Source organism: Seriola dumerili, unplaced genomic scaffold, assembly GCF_002260705.1.
Source record: "Seriola dumerili isolate Sdu_G_001 unplaced genomic scaffold, Sdu_1.0 BDQW01000301.1, whole genome shotgun sequence".
Taxonomy (NCBI): Eukaryota; Metazoa; Chordata; class Actinopteri; order Carangiformes; family Carangidae; genus Seriola; species Seriola dumerili.
In genome coordinates this window covers 359,453-372,202 of record NW_019174556.1, presented here as the reverse complement: position 1 = coordinate 372,202, position 12,750 = coordinate 359,453, and the positions used below count along the sequence as shown (strand labels likewise).

At 41.5% G+C, this 12,750-nt stretch overlaps 2 protein-coding genes across 14 annotated transcripts in view; both read left to right on the top strand.

Annotated features, from left to right (window-relative positions):
* Positions 1 to 656: 656 nt before the first annotated feature.
* Positions 657 to 1,987, top strand: LOC111231462 (interleukin-8-like). Its single transcript, XM_022758559.1, has 4 exons — positions 657 to 938; positions 1,063 to 1,195; positions 1,349 to 1,435; positions 1,553 to 1,987. Exons 1-4 carry the CDS (start codon positions 872 to 874, stop codon positions 1,563 to 1,565), a joined length of 300 nt encoding a protein of 99 aa, XP_022614280.1. The 5' UTR covers positions 657 to 871; the 3' UTR covers positions 1,566 to 1,987.
* Positions 1,988 to 4,196: 2,209 nt separating this feature from the next.
* Positions 4,197 to 12,750, top strand: part of LOC111231374 (calcium/calmodulin-dependent protein kinase type II delta 2 chain) — a 35,488-nt gene continuing 26,934 nt past the window's right edge. For all 13 annotated transcript variants that reach the window (XM_022758436.1, XM_022758437.1, XM_022758430.1 and 10 more), the window contains exons 1-2: positions 4,197 to 4,626; positions 7,734 to 7,828. In XM_022758436.1, the coding sequence (XP_022614157.1) occupies positions 4,565 to 4,626; positions 7,734 to 7,828 (157 nt within the window). In that variant the 5' untranslated portion in view covers positions 4,197 to 4,564. The remainder of the gene's footprint in view (positions 4,627 to 7,733; positions 7,829 to 12,750) is intronic.

Below are 12,750 nucleotides of genomic sequence, written 5' to 3'. Positions count from 1 at the left end.
GCATTGTCTGAATGTACACAGTATTCACCTTGATGAACTTTTTTTGAGCAATTATGTCCCTGTGCAATAAAGGTGTGTGACACCCACTTGCCACTATTAAACTTTAACAGCAATAAATATGGCAATGCATGCTGAGCAGTGTTTTGAAATTCTTTGTTTTTTTTGTTAAAAAGTAGCTTTCAGAGTATGTGAAAAGTTCATGATTGGAGTTGTGCAACAAATACCCCTTCCTGTTGGTGAAATTTTGGATGGCAAAACACATTTGTCAGCCACTCATTCACAGATTGCAATGAATGGTTAATTTTATTACATGTCATCCATGAATCAGTTGCAAGTTGATCAATCTGTAGTTCATGAGATTGGTGTGAGTAGTAGTGCAATACAGTGTTGACAGCAATAACATCATATACCTAATTTGTAAAGAATTTTTCTCAAGCATTCCTGTCACATCAATTGGTTTACAGATTTTTAGTCACTGAGTTATTCAAAAGGATTATGCCGCATTAGTTATCTCTCCAGATAAGTCACAGATGTCTTTCTGCTCCTTGGACTGTAAATTCCCGCTCATGTGCAAACAATCCCAGGTTTCGCAACCTTAAGTAGCTTGGGAAATGACTCACTTCCAAGAGGTGACTATAAAAGGAGCCTTCCCTCAGCGCTAGATTCAAACAGCAGAGCGAGAAGGCAGCTGAGCAAAGAAAAAGGAAAGGTAGATGAGAGTGGGAGCTGAACAAGAAGAAGAAGAATAGAGCGGAATAGAAAACACCTTCCTCACTTTACATTTATATTCTTCAGTCTTCGTCAGAGGGCTTTCTGAAGGACATTTTTATCTTTTATTGGTTTCGTTGTTGCAAAATTTGCAAAGGGCAAAATGACGAGCAGCAGAGTGATTGTCATTGCTATGATGGTGCTCCTGGCCTCCCTGTCCATCAGTGAAGGTAAGATTATTTTGTTATTCGGCAAGTGAGCTCTCACTACTTTGTTGTTGCTACAGTGCACGTAGATATACCAGCAATCACTGTTGCACTTGTGTGACCACATGTGACTCCTGTATCCTTACAGGGATGAGTCTGAGAAGCCTGGGAGTAGAGCTGCACTGCCGCTGCATCCAGACAGAGAGCAAACCCATTGGCCGCCACATTGCAAAGGTGGAACTGATTCCTGCCAACTCCCACTGCGAGGACACTGAGATCATGTAAGACCTAATTTCAAAGCCTTTGTCCCATCTAGATAGTGATGTTGTTGGTACTTTGAAATTTTGTCATTGTCCCTTGTTGGCTTTGGCATGAGGTTTTCATCAAAGTCTACTTGTTCTGACTGCGTCTCCGCATCTTGTTTGGTGTTGCAGTGCTACTCTGAAAAAGACAGGCCAAGAGGTCTGCCTAGACCCCGAGGCTCCCTGGGTGAAGAAAGTGATTCAGAAGATCATGTCCAAGTAAGTACAGGTCAATCATACAGTAGCTGGTAGTTAAACTGGATAATGTGACAGAAAATGTCCGAATCGCTTTCGAAACACAAACTAATGACTCTTTTGTGTTTCTTTTCTCTGCAGCAGAAGACGCTGAGCAGATGGCGAGTGACGTCTTTCAATGAGTCTGAGCCATTTATGGACAAATGAAAAGTACCCTAAAGTATTTGTTTGATCAGATGACTGAGTCATCACCCTCATTTCATGTTAACACCAGGGGTCTGCTTGATGTCCTGATCAACTGTTGAAGTGGACAATAGAATTTACTCACTCGATTATGTTTGTATCAAACATGCAATTTTGTTAACAAGTCTGTTCTTGTTTGTATTTTACTTAAATATTTTCTAGCCAAAACTCTTTTCTGCAATTTTGGCTGCTCCTATCAGTCCAGTAATACAGATTAGATTACTCCTCTTTGTCGCTTATTTATGTCTTTAGCATTATTTATTGATGTATTTATGAAATGTATCTATAATATCTATATGGCCTATTGATCAAAATAAAAAAGATCATTTGAAATTGAAAATGGAATTGCTTTATTTTGTCTTTCATAAATATTATTAGTTAGACTTTCATGTCATATGTCATTTGCAAGGATGAGATTGTCAATATCAATCGAGCATTTCAGCTAAATAACCAACAATATACACCGTAAGTAAAAAACCAAGTAAACAAGATGAATTGAAGGAAATATGTTCCCTAATGCTTTACTTGATAATTTTACAATTGACACTGTAATCACACTGTATGATCGCTATCATCACTCTCATCTCTCATCACTGTAATCACACTGTACACTGTAATTGGAAAGATATTCTCACATATACATCATTAACTACTGTCCAATGACAAAAACACAAAAACAACTAATAATGCAATATTCTAGCAATAAAAGTTATTCAAAGCTCATGAAGCAGTGCTTGAAGTTTGCACCAGATTAACTGAATTCCACTTCCTCTTGGTACTTCCTTACTGGACTGTTACGTCACTCTAGTCAACATTACAGAGCTAAACCATATAATGCCGCCTGTTTATCTTGCCATCGGGACTTTCCCTGAGTTTATTCTCACATGGATAAATAAACCTCTGTGTGAATGTGAAGGTCGTTCAGCTTCAAAATGTAAGTTCCCCCTCTGCCGAGTTAATTGAATTTAGATATAAGCATATTAAGAGACCCTGCAAGCCACTAAAACAATCATAATCTCATAATGCTGTTGTAAATAACAGGTTGCTGAGACATTAACTGATACTGAATGAAGTGACTGGAATCAGAAAAAAATTTTGTGATGTCCACCCCTAAATTAATCTCGAGAAAACAAGTTCAAATTTAAATTTTAACTTAATCTGGGATTTTAAATTGGAACAACTTTTGTTCAGTCACACTGACAACTATTATAAATACTATACTATAAATTTGTGTTTTTATTTCCAGTTTCTAGTTTGATGGATTATAGCTTCATTTGACATGAAGAATTTACAGCTGCGGCTGAACAAACCACATAGTAGCCAACAACTCTTACTTCAAAGACAATGAGCCAGTTTCACAGACAAGGCTTAAACCTAGTCCCAGACTAAAATGCCTGTTTGAGCTGCCTTAACTCAAAGTGACTTGCAGAGACTTATCTTAAAGTAGTCTGGGATTTTGCCTGTTCTGAATTGAATTAAAACAACTATAAAAGGGAGACTTAGAGCAACTCTAGGACTAAGTTTAAGATTAAATTAATCATTTGCAGTGGCAGGTTAAACTTCTGCTTAGTTGGCTAGGGAGCATGAACTGTCTGGAATGTCTAAATGAAGATGAGTACTACAGAGGTCAGCCAGACTTGTGGACAAGAGTAATCCAGTAAATTACATTTACGAAATAACCTTTCGAGACCACTTTCGAGTATACAAACAAAATGCATTAGACACTGCATCATCTCTTTCTCAGCCAATTTATACAGAGATATGACGTGGTGTTCTTGAAGAAATGACAATAAGAAATCACACTTTGCAGCTGTGTCTTGATACTTTTGATACATTAGGTACACAGACTTGCATACCTCTTTAAAAAAGTTAATGCCATAAATGCTATAGTTTTACCAGACAGAACTATTCTACACACAAAATTATTCTATTCAGGTGAATTCCTACTTATAAGTCATGAATGAAGTAAGGCAACCAACTTTACTGCTGCTGTGATTAGCAAATATTCTCACAAAGGTGTTGTCATTGATACTTCACTACAAATCAACAGCTACAACTGTGCGAAAAAACTGTTCATTAATACAACCCCTTACATCTTCTAGCCTAGCTTGAATAAACAATCTACTGAATGCTTAATGAATCTACTTCTTTTAGCCCCCAGCTCCAGAGCCTATAGTGTGGTTCTCTGTATGTGTGCATGGTAAATTTCATTTTAAATAAACAAATCTGGTCATTTTCTTTTCTTTTCTTTTCTTTTCTTTTCTTTTCTTTTCTGGGAGCTTTTTTTATTTTAATATAACATACCTTTAATGTAAAGCATACCTTTACCTTTAATGTAAAGGTATGCTATATTAAAATACGTATATGGTACTATTGTTAATATTTACAATAAAACTTGTACGGTTATTATTATTATTATTATTATTATTATCATCATCATTATTATTATTATTATCATTATTATTATTACTGGCTTGTGTTAGGATGCAGGCAGAGGGGCGGGACTGAGCCCACAGCCGGGGGTAGGTGCGGTAGTGCGGCGTCTGTGGCGCGCAGAGAGACAACACTCACAGCGCTGGGTGGACACACGCCACATACCGACATGCACACAAAATGCTGTGTCCACGAGCTGTGACTAACTGCTGCATGTGAAGAAAATAAAAGAAAGAGCAAACGACAACGCCGGAAGCCCCCCTTGCCCACACTGAAGCACTCGCGCAGGCAGTGTTTTGCCGCAGAAGTCATCCCACCAGAGCTCTCGCCGATGCGTTTCAGCTGTGCATGAATCCCTCCGTTTGGCTTGCAGGTCCAGGACAAAACCGGGCGGTGCTGACGACTGTGTGTGGTGGATACTGTTTGTGAGTGCACCTTATCCGCTTCTCCGCACACCCCCTTGGCAACTCCTTCAGGATGGCGTTAACGATCTGCACGAGATTTACCGACGAATATCAGCTGTTCGAGGAGCTGGGGAAGTAAGGAAGCATGTTTTTTTTTTTATCATCTGGCATCATCCCTGTATGAAATATCAGCCTGTTATGTAATAGGCCGCCTTGGCTTAAGGACGCGGATTCCGGGCTCTTGTGTGTGTCTGTGCGTTTTTTTTTTTGTGAGTGTGCTTGCGCGCGCTGCTGATAGTGTAGCCTTGAAACATATGATGCAGGGTGGCTAAAAACGCTACCATGTAGGCTATCATGCAGGCCTGTGCGGTGGCATCCTATTTGTTTTAATGCTACATTTGTAGCCCTGCTTACGTTTTGTGATTACGAAAGAAGATGTCGAGTCGAGCGTGTCGTCATTCGCCTCCATCCTGTGCAGCCACTGATGTTGCATCTCGGCATTTGGGGTGCCACAGGAGGGCGAGGAGCTCCCGGGTTGTAAATTGAACTGGGGTGAAATGCATCGGGTGGGGTGTTCGGGGGTTAAATGGTGAGATTTGGTAACCCACCTCCTTCCTCTATACCCCCGTCCATCAACCCCACCTCCCTCCCTTCCTCCCCCCAGCGTGACAGAAATACACACTCTGTAATGCGACAGCATGTAGTCGGCGATGACACATTCCCCAGCCAAGCACCGAGCTGCGGTCAATTATCAGACACAGGCAGGGAATTCCTCACCCCTGAGAGATAGAGACAGAGAATGGGAGTGAAAGATCCGCACGTACCTACATGTGTGTGTGTGCGTGTGTGTGTGCGCGCGCGCGCGCCCATGGATTCATGGATGTGTATTGTACCAGTTCTTAAGAGCGTGTGTCTAGAGGTTTACATGCATGTCTGTATGTGTGTATGTGTACAGGTTATTTATGTGGTTATGCACTGCCTGACCTGCAGTTTGCCCAGCACCCTGTGGTCAGTGTACACAGTCCCAGATGTTTGCAGCCTGGGTTGACGTTCAGCCAAAGCAGAGAGAGATACAGTGGATAGAAGTGTACTCCCAGTTACCCACTGTCTCCCACTTACTGTAGGAATCGATCTCCCATCACTGCCCCTGATGGAAGCCTGTGTTTCTAGTGAGGAAGAGGAAATCGCCTCTGCAGCCTCAGCCTCCTGCCTTTGTGATCCATCCTGTGTTCATCTTACACCATCTGTCATTAATAATGCAGCCATATTGCTTTTGTAGTACCTTTTAACTCACCTGATCCCTTTACTGTGTGCAGCACCGTTTTCCCCTCACACTGACATACAGTCTAGCCACATTGTTTTTGACCAAATATCCGGGATATTGATAATGTTTCAATCACCCCGAGATTATTGTTTCAAAAGTTATATACATGCTGTAAAATGTTGGAAAAAGGCAATAAGGGGATGTCATAAAATATACTGATAAATTAAGATTCAGCACTTAAAGGACCATAACATACTTTATATTTCCTGTGATCTTCAGTGAAATTAAAGGAGAAAATCATTCAGATTTCTAAGACATATCAGCATCGGTTTCAAAATGGTAATATCAAATGACTATTTAAAAAAAATGTGCTCAAGATGATGATATTTAGTGTCATATCAGTTTGTGACCTTTGGTCACCCATGGACCCCTTCTCTGCATCCCTGTGCAAACATATTTTTATCTTTGAGAAGCATTTTATGTAATTACATAATCAGATGTTCCAAGCTAGTCATGTACAGTGTACGCCATCTAATTTTGGAACCATATTTGACTTGACTTAAAAAAAACACAACCTTCCTCATTGCAGATGGCCTTGGCTGCTAACACTGCACCTTGTTCTGGCTAGGTTGCCTTTTCTTTTAAACACAAAAGCACAGGTACTTTAACTGTGCCGTTATTGTACGTTATATCATGTTGGACTGTACAGACTCATTTTACAGACACAGTCAGCATATGCATTTCACAGTGCCATGCTGCTCAACTATGCAGGATAGTGTAGTGAAATTCTTACGTAACATGTTATGCTATGATCATTTCCTTTACCAAATCCCCTATAAATTAGAGGTAAGCTTTAGTGGCAAGCTGCTCACTCCAGAGGATGTTAGATAACATGATCATAATACACATTTCTATACACATAGCAGTAGCTAGTGATTACATTGGCACAGAGCTTCAGTTATTTCTCATATTGTAACCAAATAATGTAACACTGTGTGCTAACGACATGCTACAGTTGTCAGCTATAAGAAGTGAAGTAAGTGAAAGAGCAGGGTTCATTTAAGGTAATGAGCATTCTCAGCTTTGTCTGTCTCGTGTCTGTATCCAAGTGCTTCTAACTGTTTGTGATATCTCTGATGTTGTCTGGAGCTCGACGGGAATTTGCTGCTGAGGGGAACAGATTGGATTTGAAAGAAGAGGCATGCACATAGACAGAGATGGAGGTTGAATAGTAAAGCGGCCTGCATGGCTGCAGAGCGGAGTGGAGCTGAGGCGGACCGCTCCACGGTTGCATTTAGAGATGAGAGATGCAGCACTCTGCTCTTCTCCTCCCTCAAATATAGCTGACCTAGTTTTTTGATCTTCATACATGTGCCTGACACACCAAAACACGGCTGAAACAATAGTGGGCTGGTAGGCACATTTGTTTGGTGTTAGTGGTCTCCTGTAGTGATGAGGACAATGTGTACTGTAGGTGTGGTGTGTGAGTGGGTTTGTGTGCTGCATTGCTGCTGCATCTAGACTTTTGTGTATATTTATGTGAAAATGTGACTGTAAAAGATCAAATTTGAGCTCAACCACATTTGTAATTAGTCATCTATGACATCTGAGGATTGTTTCACAAAGGAAGGTTATTTGTTAAGCCAGGCTTATTTCAATAAATCAGAAAACCCTTTTTTATGAAGCAGCTTTAAATAAGTTACCATGGAAACATCTCCCTCCAGACTTGTAGTCACAAACTGCAACGAATGTCAGATTTATGATAATTTGACACAGGCCCCCATTATTGGCAAATTAAAAAGAAGAAGCCAGACCATTTTCAATTTAAAGAATCTGGTTCAAGCTTTTTAAAATAAACCACTTCTTTTCTGGGCCCCTGTTTTGAAACACCTGTCTGTTTGTACATTGGTCGGTATAGATCATACTTCATATTGTTGCATTGACCTTTTTGATCTCCCTGTGTGTGTATTCATTTCAGGGGAGCATTCTCTGTGGTCAGGAGGTGCGTGAAGATCTCCTCTGGACAGGAGTATGCTGCCAAAATCATCAACACCAAGAAGCTTTCTGCCAGAGGTAGGAAACAAAAACACACATGTAAACATGTACAGAAACACACAACACACATGAGCAAAAAAAAAAAAAAATGCCCCAAATGTCACTGAGTTATGTGTGGATGAGCTGTTAACATTACTGCCCCTGAAACAGGCTTTAGGGCTTTGAGAACAAGTTTATGTGTGTGTATGTGTGTGTGTGTGTGTGAGTGTGTGTGTGTGTGTGTGTGAGTGTGTGTGTGTGTGTGTGTGAGTGTGTGTGTGTGTGTGTGTGAGTGTGTGTGTGTGTGTGTGTGAGTGTGTGTGTGTGTGTGTGTGTGTGTGAGAGAGAAAGTCAGAGAGTCAGACAGGGACACAGGGGCAGGCACTCATCTGGATTTTGGGTGAAGTTTTCTGTGTTCACAGAAGAAAAGGGGAAAAATATGTCAGCTGATTGCCTGCTTGCATTTTTTTGTTCCATGTAGTACGTGTCCCGTTTTGTGTTATTCATATCTGTCCTTTGGTTTTCTATGTAAATGTTTGTCACATGCAACCTTGTGTGTGTGTGAGTGTGTGTGTGTGCCTGCCTGCCTGCCTGTGTGTGCATGTGTTGCGTATTGATTCAGGGCTCTGGCTGGTCTTGTCGTCCCAGGGGCAGATCTCTTGCGAAGCCGACCCAGTTCTTTCACATCCGTCACTGTAATTGTAGCCGCTGGCCTGGTTGCTTCAGGCCTGGGACCCACACACATATTCACACACGCATACACACATACACACACTAGCTTATACACACACATACACACATATGTGCACGTGCGAGCACACGAATGACCCAGGAACCGCCAAAAGCATATTCGTGATTACTAACCAATGGTGTGTTGTGCCTTTTGCTGTTCCTCCTTCTCTTCAGCCAATAGCGTACTCTGTCAGTGTTTGCTTACTTGTGGTAACCAATGACTGCTGTCCTACCACACAAGGAGTCGGGCCAGTGTAGATGTGAGCTGAGCTCTCTAACTGAAATATCATTGTTTACAATTTATTGGAAATTACCTTGGGTGTTTTGCACATGTTGCCTATAGTTTGATTGTGATGATGCAAATTTATGGTTTGTTATAGTGCTGTAGTATGTGTGTATTAACAAGCAACCCCCTCCCCCCTTTGCAGTATTTTACCTTTCATTCCTTTCCAGCAGCTCCCAGTGTCCCTCCTCCTCAGCATCCTCCCTCTCCATGTTCTCTGCTCTTGTGCATTTGCTCTTCTTCCCTATTTTGCATTTTCCTTTTCTTCCTCTTTCATATCTGTTCTCTCTCTTTTTTTTAATGATATACAAGACACTGTTAATATTTCTCACCAGGTCCCTCTACCCACTAATACCTCACCATCTATCCCTGCCTTCCCTCCTCCATTGCTCTGTTTCTTATCTCTTCCTTTCTTTGCTCCCCTCACGCTGCGTGTCTCTTCTGTTTGCTTTCCTCTCGCTTCCCTCACCCAATCCTTTGCTCTTTCCCTCCTTCTGTCTCTCTTCTGCCCATGCTGACCCTCCCGCTTGCTGAATGCAGTGTCGGTAATAGACACCTCGGCAGACGGATCAGTGTCTCACCACTTGCGTGCTGGGATAGATTTTCCAAAAATACTGCAAAGGGTTATCTCACCACATATGCATGTGGGTCTGCGGATTCAAACACACACACACACACACACACACACACACACACACACACACACACACGCACACACGCACACACACACACACTCTTTCCTGTGTGTGTGTATGTGTGTGTGTGTTTGTGTGTATAGAGGTTTACATACCGTGCATGCTGGCGTGTCAGATATGGTCTTACCCTCTTTCAGCGATAAGCTCTAGAATTGCAACTCTGATTCCCTTCTCTCTGGAAGGATCATGACCTCCCCCCAACCCCCCTCCACCACTGTGTGTGTGTGTGTGTGTGTGTGTGTGTGTGTGTGTGTTCGGTGTTTCTGGTTATGCATGTACATGTGTGCATTTTGCCTATAGGACCAATCACAGTCCTGCAATCTGCAATCCTGATTATGCAGCATTTCATTAAGAGCAGCAGATGAGTCAGTGAATGAGAGGAAGCAGTGTAGAGAGAGAAAATAAGAGAGAGGAAGATAAGGATGGGAGGCAGAGGGAGGGAGACAGATAATCAGAGAGAGAAAGAGAGGAAAGTCAACACTTAAGTATGTGGGTGTGTGTGTGTGTGTGGGTGTGTGTGTGTATGTGTGTGTGTGTGTGTGTGTGTGTGTGCGTCCCTCACAGCACTTGAATATTTGTCCTTTCCCTTCATGCATGCTTCAATGTGCTGTCACTATAACTCTGTCTGCTATCTTTTGTCACTTTGTATTTGCTTGTGATGTGCTATGTGCGTACGTGAGTGTGCATGTGCTTGTGTGTCTGTAATCCCTCATCTGTTTGTGTGCGTGTGTTTGTGCACGTGAATGCCCTTGTTTGTGTATCTGTGTACTCGCCTCGTTGCCGGCTATGTGACCCTTTCCGCTTGTCTTAACAGTTGGGTAGATTTGCAGCGCTGAATCCATTACAGTAAAGATGTTTTGAATAAAAAAAGGCCTAGAGAAGGCAGCTGTGGAAATATTACATTGCACTGTCGGAGTGACATAGGGTGAATGAAGAAGCATTCACAAGGAGGGAGGAATCAACAGATTTAATAATATCTGTTTTGATGTTGATACTAATGACGCCTTTCATTCTCTTACTCCCATTTTTTATCTTATTTGGACTCTTATCCCTAATTCTCTGTAAGTGAACCATGGTGATAACATCACCATCAGTTTTGCAGAGACTGCATCATCATCATTGTTCTTGGCTTGATGTCATTCCAGTCCACTGATTCGTAACTGACCCTCCTTCAGAGTGGACAGTTTCTGCAGTAATTGTGGTGTGCCATTGTTATTTTTGTAATGTGGAGGTGTCATGGTAACAGAGATGATAGCTGTTGCCAAGGTGTAAGCAAGTCTGCCTCAGTGTTACACATATAGATAGACACAGATAAGTATGTGTATGTGTGCATGTTTTCTTTCTGCATATCGTTCCCCTTTCTCTCGCTTTCCTTCATTAGGCAAGATAAAGATTTGTCTTCCCTCCTGCATTCCCTTCCCTCTTTTATCGTTTTTATTCCTGTGTTTCTCCCGTGTCACTGTGACACTGTGTTGCCTCACTTTGAAGTGAAAGGAAGGAGGGAGAGGAGAGAGAGCTGTGATTGTGGGAGAGAGACAGAAAAATGGGAGGGTAGGGAAGGAAGGAGGGATCAGTGGGAAGAAGGGGGATCACATGACTCACTGGGTACTTGAAGGCTAAAAATAAATGTTGGTCATTCTCTCACTCTGGGTTCTCTCACTCTCTCTCTTTTTCTCTCTCTCTCTCTCACAGACACACACACACACACACACACACACACACACACACACACACACACACACACACACACACACACACACACACACAGTATTGAAGATATATCGTTGAAAGGAGCCAGGTTTTGGGTTTCAGCCGATGCTCACCTGTCTGGCCAAGCAGATGCGCATAGGGAGACTGGGACTATAGGAGGGGTGTTTGTGTGCTTCTATAGTATCCATGGGTATGTGTTTTTTTCTGCATTATTAGATTAATCTCCATTTTATGGTGATATACAAGGTGTTGAACAGCTACCCCCAAACTGAATGACAGTTTCCATAAAATAATCAGATGAAATTATGCAGTTGTTTGAAACCAGTCCTCCCTTCTACTTTTCAAATCAATCAACCAGAGAAAAGTCAGTGTCAGAGTAAACCCCCAGTGGCCTCTCTGTAGAAAAACTGCTCAATCAGTTCACATTTAGTAAGATATTACATTACGCCTGACATTGACAAAAACATCTGAAATCAAGGTCCTCTAGATTTCTGCCAAAGCTTTCAGCAGCATCTCTTATCCGTGGATTCATCCTCTGCAGCAGATGGAATTTGTTCAATGATGACAGCTGAACCATCTCCATGACAACTGAGCAAATGACTGATATCACTGATAAAGACCATTAGGAGATGTAGCTGAAAGCTTTTTTTTTTCTTTTTTTTTCAAACTACTATTTTTAAGGTCAAGAATGAGCTGTCCCCCCCCAGCAATGACATGTGGCAATGGCGTGGCGTAATGACACCTGACTAATACCTGAAAGTTTTTACTCTTAAGACAACATTAGCTTCACAGACTGACAAAACAAGCTACTTCATGGTGTGCTTACAGGTTTGACTTTGAGATTTTTGTAATTTACACTCAACAGTCACCTTTAGCTAGCCATGAAATACCTGCCTGAAAACAATGTGATGTAATCAGCTGGATTGTTTACCTAGAAGAAGACTCACCACTCATTATTGAAATGATACACACCAATCCATAGATAGTAATATATAGTAGGCTAGCTTTAGCTAGACATGTAGAGAGCACACTAATCAGACAAAAGGCTAAAGTTTCATTTTTATAGTTTTTAACATTAATCCTCTTTAGTGAAAAGATTCAGCTTGCAAAAATCAGCAGTCACCAGATAAAACTTTCAGCTCTTAAAACGTTGTTAATAATGTAAACTGTAATCAAAACTGCAGCTCTTGCATTTTTAAAATGTCAGGGTTTCGATGTAAAAACGATTGATTGTTGAGCCCCGAAAGAACCTTCAGTATGACTAACAAGGGTAATGGACTCTGCAGAAAGTGAGGGCATTCTTAATTACAGAGTAGTGCATCCGCCTCTGTCTTCTCCTACCTCTTTCTCTCTCACTTTTTTTCACTCTGCCTTTTGTATGTCCTTTTCAACCTATGATTTTTCTTCTTTTTTTTTATGACCTTTCCCTCCCTTACAATCTTCCCCCGTTCTGTCCTCCCTCCTCTTCTTTCTTCCTCACTTCACCTCTGGCGTCCTTGCAGTCTGTGAATTTCATAATGACAATCCTAAGTCTGGTCTCC